Consider the following 9817-nt stretch of genomic DNA (forward strand, 5'->3'; position numbering starts at 1 on the left):
AGTTCAAGGGGGCCGAATACTTTCGCAAGGCACTGTAAATATGTAAACTTATGTGTGCTATAAAATAAACCATTCTTAAGTGCATAAAATAAAAATCACCCTAACAAAACCCAGCCTTTATTTGCTCATACTCACACAGCTCTGCACAGCCGGAGCCATGAAGACGCGGTCCCATGCTAGCTACCCTCACACACCTTCTTCCGAGCATTGTCTAAGCCGTCCAGTACATGACCTTCTAGGTCACATTGACCTAGCGCAAATTTCCTTTCTCTAAACCTGAACAGAGCACACGAACAGTTCACATAAGCTGCAGCTGCAGTATCTGTATATCCATTCCCTATCAGAGGAGGAAGTCACTCAGGATGTTGACCCATAAGTTAATCAAGGGGGACACAGATATTCTTGCCTGCGCCAGAGACAGATCAAGCTTCCGCACACACTTAGCTCACCCTTACTGTTACTACATACTGTTCTATTACATATCACTTCTGGAATCTGGTTTATTTCTAACCACTACACTTAAAACAGAGAAACAGGCAAATGTGTAAATGTCACAACCTTGTGACTAATGTGAATGAGTCTCTATGTTATTGGCTAGTTCTGTATGTTTACAGATGCATGAGCTCAGTTTCCAGGTGAGTGTGTGGACTGTTTGTGTGCATGAGTGTGCACAGTATGCCCAAGGCACACACCAGCGTGTTAGTGAAGTGACTGTAGGTAATGGACGTTGTGTGGGAGCGTTGGCTTCTGTGCATTAAAGCTTTATGGTGTGCAACAACTTTGTTGAATTCAGCATCTAAACTGAGGAAAAAACAGCTTGAATATTAATTTTCCTCCCACCACCACTTCTCCATCACCTCTCATACACCCTCATACCCTTCCACCTCTGTGCCCCTCTCCACAGATCAGTGGTACCGTACCGCGAGCTGGGCGGACAAACAGCAGTCTCTCTGAATTTTGGAGGGGGGAGGTCACTTCTTAGAGTGGGCGGATGGACAGAGCCGTATTTTTCAAAACAGTTTTTGCTTTGACGTGTGTGTCTGCGGTGGACCGAGGAGGAGAGTTCACCCTCTGCCATGACATCAAGTGCCTTCAGACTGACAGGAAGAGACGGCCAGGCTGAGGATCGCCACCGCCATCGAAACAACACACAATATTAATGACCAGGGAGAAATTGACCAGTAAACAGAAATACGTGGAGAAGCAGCAGCAACAAAGAAGCCATGAACTGGAACCAGACATGACAGACAGGAAGATCTTGATTCATTTAACGTACAACATGCAGTCATGATTTGAGACTGGATTTTTCAGAATAAAACCACTTCCTGCCAGATGATGCTCAGCCCTAAGTCAATGGGTTGGAGTCTTTGACACTTCCTGAGACCATCAGTTCCCTTAAACTGCAAAAACAGCTTTTGGAAAAATGAAGGAAGAAAAAGTGATCTGTAAAATTAAATCTTTTATTGTTACTATGAAATATTATAAAGACCAGAGAAATCTTTACACTTTTCATTTTTAATCATCTTTTGTTTTGTTGGCTTTAATGAGACTGGATTTCTTCTTCAGATGTTTACTTTTCATTTGTTTTTGTTAGTTTTTTTCCAATATGTGGGAAAAAATTGAAACATTGGGTAAAATTTTTTTCTTATTTTTAAAGACTTGGTGGATATATTCAGGTTTAAGGCCCATCCTTTCTATTCAAGACAAAAGCATCCATTAAAAAGCACAACAAACAATTTAGCTAAATGGTGTTGACACACGAACAACACATCTGTACACATGTACACATCTGGCCACTTTAATTAGGTACACCCGTATGCACTTCAGTGCAACATTTCCGCCTTAACATCTGTGTTTGTGAAGCTAATACCTAATATTCTGACCCTCTCATGTTTGAAGCCAGGGAGTACAAAAATATAGACACCTGTAAATATACTGTAGTCCAGTACAACGCCACCTTTAACTATGACCTCAGTAATAAACATTGAATTAAATTTATGCATTTATGACAATTTCACCAAAAACAGAAGCATGTTGAGCTTCACAAACACAGATGTTAAGGCAGAAGTGGGGAGGCGACAGTGGTTCAGTGGGTAGAGCAGTCGTCTCCCAACCAGAAGGTTGAAGGTTCGAATCTCGGTGCCTGCAGTCTACGTGTCAAAGTGTCCTTGGGCAAGACACTGAACCCCCCCGTTGCCCTCGATGGTTAGAGCCATCGGTTGAGTTGGCGCCACAGATGGCTTCCTCGGTTCTGTACCAGAAACAAATTCCTTGTGTGTAATGTACTTGGTTATCCTTTAAAAAAAAAAAAAAAGTGTGTACCTAATAAAGTGGCCGGTGAGTCCATCCATTATCTACACCACTTATCCTGGCATTGGACGAGACAGGTCACCAGTCTATGTTGTCTTTGGACTGTGAGAGGAAGCCAGAGAACCCACGCAGCCACAGAGAGAACATGCAGACTCCACACAGACAAGCCCTGGGTCGGCCTGGGCTCAAACCCAGAACCTTCTAGCTGTGAGGCGACAGCGCTAACCACTACCCCGCCATGCCGCCCTTGGCTGGTGAGTGTATACTATTAATGAAGCCCATTTCTGCTAAGAAAAGAAAAAAATGGATAAAATGTTAGTTATATAAAAAATGTGACTTACAAGGCAACAGGCTGAATTATCTTCAAATCATGACTTGAAAATGATCATGTTGGTTAGAACAGACAGATGTTTGACATAAACACTCATCATTTTAACTTAATGTTAATTTTGAAATGTCTAACTTTCATAATTATGACTTTTCTAATAATTTTGGTTTTAAAAAGTCATGTTTAACTTACTCATAGTTTTACTTAAAACAGATCTGATTTAAAAAGTCACATTTCTGATTGAAAAGATCACAAGTAAAAACTCAGAATTAATCTTTCTTAATTAATTTTATTAATTTTGCTTTAGGGTTTTTATTTATTCATTCGGTCGGTCGTAACATTTCATCACTCCTTTGTGTTGGTCCTGGCAGAACTGGGCTTCAGTTCGTCGAGTCATTCGCACGCCGTCACACAAAGACCATGCCACTTAATTCACAGCATAATTATTCAACTTGAAAATACATTTCAGGACCATGGAAAAGCAGCACTCTTATTGTCTGTAATGCCACGTTGTGCTGAGTGAGCAGGCTTCAGTACAAGGATGATTGGATCAGATCAATCAGGGATTTGATTCATCGACAGTGGACGTGACGTATGAATCACTGAGTGAAGAGTGGGTCTTTATGATTCACTGTGTGTAAACACAAACAAGCAGGCTCTTTGGTGGAGATACAGTACATGGACTTCCACTACACAATAAAGCATGAGTTAAAAAGCCTGATTTCTATCTCAGCCACTGTTACACTTACGATCATTAACTTTGATCAGATCCATTAGTTAACCCAATCACTCTGATAAATGCTTCTTTTAAATGTTTTGGTGGTTTCTTCTCTCCCAGTAGCAACACTTCCTCTCTGTGTGTTTTTCCACTGCAGCTCGCTGTGCACATCATCAGGTTTGTATTAAAGCTCCTCATTTTATCCTCCACTGTGTTTTTATCTCATTAACTCTGATTGTTGAGAGGTTTAAGGATTTTATTATCAATTCACCATATGTGCAGGACATACAAAAATTGAAATACCGTTTCTCTCTCACCTAGTACTGGGTTCCATAACATTTAGGAACTAGATCTAAACGATGCAGCCAATAAGCTGTGACAGAGTACAGTCAGTGACCGTAGTGCAAAGTGACACCCTCTTTGCTTAAAAAGTTGAAAATGAGTCAGTTGTGATGAATCAAAATTCTTTTTTGGGGGGCACGAACTGGCTTCCATAAATTTAGGTCACAACGAAGATGGCAGGTGATGAGAGCTGTAGTTTTTAACACAGGCTTCAGCTTTTACTATGAAGGTCTATGCATATACTGAAACACCTGTTTATCATATGACAACTATACGTGCTTTTTAGGAAGACTAATGATAAAAAGTGACTTAAATTGTATTTATATACAAAACTGGAGTAACAGGGGCTGTATTTCAGCTCCCTGCAGAGCATAACTGTCGCACAGCGGATCTAGACACAGTTAAAATAGCTGCAAACTAAAGTACATGTGTAGTATGTGCAATAAAATAAGCATTTTAAAAAATCCACCGACACAACGTGTATTTTTATAACTGACTATTTTCCGCAATAGATTCTCAGATCAGTTGGACGGACTTAAGGTTACACTGCATTCTGGTTATTATTATTACTTTAATAAATCCCCCCCACATAGAACATTTAACAGCATCCTGTGGTCATCTTGCTGTGTCCTGTATCTCAGTCTCCATTTGTATTCAACACACCGTGGGGAAACCAGTTCACACCGTGCATTGTGGGGAATCTGCTCCTCACAAGGTTTAAATTTAAACTCAGAGGTACATGTTTCACTTTGTCAGCCTCTAACAAATTAATATAATGCAATGCATTGTCCTCACATGTGACAAAATGCGTGTGTGTTCAGATTAGTGTGGGTACCCAAACCGAGCCTGATGGGCCCTGTCGATACCCAAGGGTTTGGGCTGGGTTTGGACACAAATTTGAGAATTATGTTTGGGTCCGGGTCAGGTTCATACATGCAGGCCAAATTTTAGGCCACGTTGCTGGAGCGCTCAAATGTCTGCTTCGTTTAACGGTAAGGGGGAAAACGCCATACAAACTCAACTGTGTCGGGCTCAGGTCAGGTTTCAAACACGCTATACTATAAGCTTGTTGGGTCCATGTCGGGTTTAGGCACCACACTCTCAGGCATGGGTCAGGTCTAGACAGAAGTACGCTGCCACATCCATGTTCTAGTTCAGATATAAAAGACGTGAGGACAGAGATCCGTTTACACACTGGCACTGTGGGCATGAGGTCCCCTCAACGTTAAGTAGGGCAGACAGATTGAATGGATTCACCCGACGTTCACCATGAATCAGTTGCCTCCAGCTAGTTTCAGAATCAGGCCAAATTTCAGGCAGATACAGTAGCCGGTTGTTTGCTGAGCAACATGAGCAGGGTCCTGGCGCCCGATTAATAGCTCGTTAATATCTGACTTTTTTAGGCCGAAGAGTAAAATCAGTGAGATTAAAGAATCTCACACCTGAAACTTGATTAAGATGCTGTTTAATAATGATTCAACTGGAACAAGTTTACATTTCACAAAACCTTCTCATAATGTACCTCACATTACAACACGTTCTCCTGTTGCCATAAAGACACTGACCACAAAAGGTTTCTTTGATTTATAGGCTGTTATATTCTAATGTGTAGAGAAACTAGAGCCTCCAGCTGCCAAGTGAATGTATTGAAGTAAAAGTTTTAGCAGGCCAGAGACACTGGATCTTTTGTTTCTTCAGGAAGCTGATGTTTTGAGTAACTTCTCTTCCACGGTGAATAAACGAGCTTTTTGGAGATGAACTCGTCCTGGTCCAGGACTCTCAGGTTTCTGTCCCTGGCCTGCTGCTGCTGCTCTGGGTGATTTGTGTTTCTCCATTAAGTTTACATTGGAAATGTAATTTATAGCCTTGTGGGGTCTTCTCAGAGTGGGACCATTTATCAGCGCTGACCCTGTGCTGCCAGCTGACGAATGTCTTTCCAGCGCTCTGACTGGAGCAGCTGCCATGTTTATCACCGGCCTTTATTTACTGAATGCAGCCCGGCTCCATGGCGGCCTAATGGCCACCATTCATTATCCCTCAATTGATTTTCAATTGCAGTGTTGCAGCATGTTAAGCCAGTCAGGGTTGGGCTGGTCTAATTCCTGGAGTATATGTACAGTAGGTGGGTTTGTTGAAGCCCCAAGGAGATGTTATGTGATGGACAGAGACTGTTTTTAACGTTTCTGATTTTTGTTCCACCACGAACCTGGTACAGCACAGTTTTCAAATATTCATTACTTATTTGCTGTCAGTGTCACAGAACTAGCTTTTTTGTTGTAAGCACAGCACAAGCTGAAGCTTTGGCTCCGTCCATATCCAAGCTGAAGTTTCCCGGTTTCCCTGTGTCCACAGCAGTGTGAACAGACCAGGTGTCCTCAGACCAGATCTGGGCCACCTGCCTATGTGCTCCTAGACCCGATTCCTGTCCGACCTCTGACTGTGCGAGCACCGTCAGGACAGTCAGATCAGAATCCATGTGGTCGTTTTGTCTCCTCTGCAGATACGGCCCGTTGTCATCGTTCAGTGTTGGCCCCTCACAGACCAGTAACAGTAAACATGGAGGAGAGCAACGACAGTGACGGGGTCAGTGGAGAGACCAGGATGTTTTACATGTGGTGGACGTTTATGGAGAAGCTTCTGATCAGGACAAACTGGAAGGAACATATCGTAACCCAGTGGTTTGGGAGGAAACTGGGCCATTTGACCGTCGCACACGCCACCTTGTTGTTATTCTTGTGTGCACGTGGCTCACATTTTAGCTACATCTGTGCATGTGTGGCAGGTTGGGAGCTCAGTGGTGAGCATTAAGGCCTGGGATGGTAATGCAGCCTTTGGTTGTCGTTATGTAAAGTGTCAGTTGCTGCAGCTGGTATTTCTGGTGTTTTGGACCTTGAGTTTTTTTTCTCTGCGTGACGTTTACTGAATCCGTCTGAAAGAATCATTTCAGGGTTACGGATGTTTTTTTTTAATGACTGTGTGTCATGTGTGACACTGCAGTACCGACTGCAGCCACTAGACCAACATCACCCCACCGAGTGTCCGTGGATTCACCTGCAGAGGCCAAGTAAATCTTTAAGAATGATTCAGGTTCCTCTTTGGTGAACTTTGACCCAGAATAAAAGAGCTCCACTCTTCTGGTGAAGTCAGCATATTCATTTCCTAACTTAACAGTGAACGTCTGTGTAAACCTTGTGCCCACTGTGCCAGAGAACAACCTGTACAGTTGAGTGGGCTTCAGCCGGATGCCTTTGGGTGAGTCCACACATTCTGTCTATTTAAAAGCTATGCACTCCTGTAATTAACCCTCGTTTACTTTGTTCGTCACAGACAGACTTTACACCAAACCCTGTTTAAAAATCTCAGTTTTCAAAGTAACACCTGTCATATAAATGTGAAATGTGATAGAGTAACAAGTCATATTCATATAGAAACATATTTAAAAAAGAAAAACCTTAGACTTTAGACAAAATCCTTAAGTTGTGTAATAAGCTGACCCTCTGTTTCTGTGCAGAACGTTTAGAAAAAGCAGCTTGTTGAGTCTCATGCTGCTGTTTTTAATGTCATGACATCGTGTGGACATCAGCGGAAAGTACAAAATGACCAATGGGAGAGAAATAGAACAACAGGAAGTGTTTAAAAAGGGGAAAGCAAAAATCTTTGAATAACCTGTAGTGATGGAAAGATGAAGCTTCATCGAAGGATCCGAGCTTTCCAGCTGTTTGAAGCACATGTGAAGTTCATGTGTCGAAGCTTCACTTAGTGGTGAAAAGAAGTTACCACAAGAGAAACACACTTTGAAACAGCGCCTTGTTTGTTGCTCCATAGGTAAAGTGACAGTGTTTTTTCAAAATAAAATAGGAATCATGTTATTTATAATATTATTACCTCCGTCTGTAAATTTTATTGACTAAAACGTATTCACAGGTGTGCGACATGTCACTGTGTAAGCCTTTACTTTCAGGAAGATGAACAGCCTAATGTGTCTCCAGTCCTCTAAGTTGTTAATTATTGTTAATATCAACAAAACGTGCACAGTCTGTTCTGGTAAAGTGTCTCTGATCCATCTGTGAGATGACAGATCCTGTGACATGGGAGGTGGCAAAAGGGCGATAACCGTTATTCTTCATAAACAAGATTTGCTCAGTGTGTTCGTGTGGAATGTTTGTGTGACGGGGAGGGAAGGGGAACTCACCATTTTTATTTAAAAATGGTATGTGCTACAGTGTGTTTGGGCTCAGTCTATTTCAGCAGCCTTAGGGGAGAAAACTGTCTGCATGATGCTGGACTACATAAACAGGCTGAGGGACGGGCGGCGGAGGGCCTACAGGGCGGGGGGACGGCCTACAGGCAGGTAGGCTACGCATTTTTGTGGTCCAGTACGGGAAATAAAGAAACACCAGCTACAAAGTAACCGAGCACATTTACTGAAGTATTTTCGTTTATATTTCTACTTCACTGCATCTCAGAGAGAAATATTTGAGTTTTTACTGCACTACATTTAACATCTGCAGGTCACGTACAAAAACGCCACGTGATGAGTTTTAAATATGATATGGTGACAAACTAGGCAGAAAACCAATAATCTATAATCTGATGATAGTTAGATGACAGTAATAACAGTTACTGTAATTATATTGATCAGGTTTTTTTTATTATTTGCCTTTGTGGAAACTTTAAAGAAATATCAAGAAGTTCATGAAGCATCATCATATTTACAATAAAATAAAAGAATGTAAACTAACGTTACCTCAACCAGCTAAAACACTATGTTACTGCATCAGTAATAAACATCCCATAATATCAAGTAGTAGTAGTAGTAGTAGTAGTAGTAGTACTGCACATCACTGACAGAGCAAGTACTTTTTCTAGTACTACAGAGTAAACAGAGTCTCCTCGGTGTTCAGTCCACCTTAGAGTTTACAGAGTTTCTCGCTGACCTCCCACAGTTTCTGGGCCAGGGCGTTGTCTCGAGCCTGGGCGCACACTTCCTGAACTTCACAGCAGGAGAAGTAGCATCCGCTCAGAGGTTCAATTCCCTCCTGCAGGGCGCAGTGCAGTGTGGTCTGAGCTCCGGCCTCCGGGTCCAGGAACAGCAGCCGCGACACAGGCTCGATGAAAAGCCTCTGCCACAGACTGACGTGTCTGGACAGTTCTGTACGAACGATACCTGGGGAAAGGGGCAGGGGGGTGTTAGCATCACATCACAGGGAGGAAAAGCATACTAAGGAAGTAGTGGTCATTTTGTGTCTCTTTGTGTTGGTCTGACTGAAACAGAGGCCCGTTCACCAACGCATCATTGTTGTTTTTTGACAAAATGTTTTAAAAATCGTGTGTGACTCCTAAGTCCTTAAATTTATGTTTAAAATCCATCTGAGCACTTTACTTTGAAAAGCCAGGCAGCAGAAGAAGCTGCGAGCAGGTGTCACTGTCTCAGTTAAAGCCTTAACAGCACTGTCACGCAGTGATCCAGCTAAACCTGGAGCAGACAGGCGAGCACGTTACCTGGGTGGACGCTGTAGCAGGTGACGCTGGTTCCCTTCAGCCTCTTGGCGAGCTCGTGTGTGAACAGCACATTGCACAGTTTGCTGTTGCAGTAGGCCTGGAAGAACTGCCAGCTGTACCTGCCGGTGCCCAGGTCTCTGTTGGCCGCCAGAGCCTGAAAGACACAGGAACTGTGGCCTTTCAGAGATCGGCGTGAGCAGAAGTCTTGAGGAGCAATAACTTGTGTTCGTGAACAGTGCCCGGTAGCTGAACAGCTGGAGGCCACATAACTGTTTTGTGTGTGTGTGAGAGTGTGTGTGTGTGCGCACTAGATGTGTGGAGCTGCTCAGGGTCAAGCTGCACTCAGTCTGTGCACACACACGACTAAAGTATTTCTGTCACACCCGAATGCACAGGGATCCTGCTGCTGTATAACAAAATGTTGTGACTGCAACATACTGATGAAAACCAGATGCAAGGTCATGAAATTCTCCTCCTCCCTCCAAGGAATTAACCGATGACAGCGCTGCACTAATGTTCGTTTTCTGTGTGTGTTGACTCACCTCAAAGTCGATGTGTTTCCAGCGGTGAGCCATGGACGACACGGTGACCACTCGGCCCCCCCCCCCCCCCCCTGC

The 9817-nt window shown here is 43.1% G+C and overlaps 2 protein-coding genes across 4 annotated transcripts in view; one reads left to right on the plus strand and one right to left on the minus strand.

Annotated features, from left to right (window-relative positions):
- Window positions 1-1890, plus strand: part of mdga2a (MAM domain containing glycosylphosphatidylinositol anchor 2a) — a 62499-nt gene extending 60609 nt beyond the window's left edge. For all 3 annotated transcript variants that reach the window (XM_020586357.1, XM_020586359.1, XM_020586358.1), the window contains exon 18: window positions 905-1890. The gene's annotated coding sequence lies outside the window, so the exon portion shown is untranslated. The remainder of the gene's footprint in view (window positions 1-904) is intronic.
- Window positions 1891-8323: 6433 nt separating this feature from the next.
- The window catches only part of LOC109951725 (dehydrogenase/reductase SDR family member 13-like), a 4763-nt gene continuing 3269 nt past the window's right edge, over window positions 8324-9817 (minus strand). Inside the window, exons 4-6 of the mRNA XM_020586382.1 lie at window positions 9743-9813; window positions 9201-9354; window positions 8324-8865 (exon numbers count right to left, since the gene is read on the minus strand). Coding sequence (XP_020442038.1) covers window positions 8609-8865; window positions 9201-9354; window positions 9743-9813 — 482 coding nt within the window. The 3' untranslated portion in view covers window positions 8324-8608. The remainder of the gene's footprint in view (window positions 8866-9200; window positions 9355-9742; window positions 9814-9817) is intronic.

The sequence above is a fragment of the Monopterus albus genome, unplaced genomic scaffold (assembly GCF_001952655.1).
Source record: "Monopterus albus unplaced genomic scaffold, M_albus_1.0 scaffold403.1, whole genome shotgun sequence".
NCBI lineage: Eukaryota > Metazoa > Chordata > Actinopteri > Synbranchiformes > Synbranchidae > Monopterus > Monopterus albus.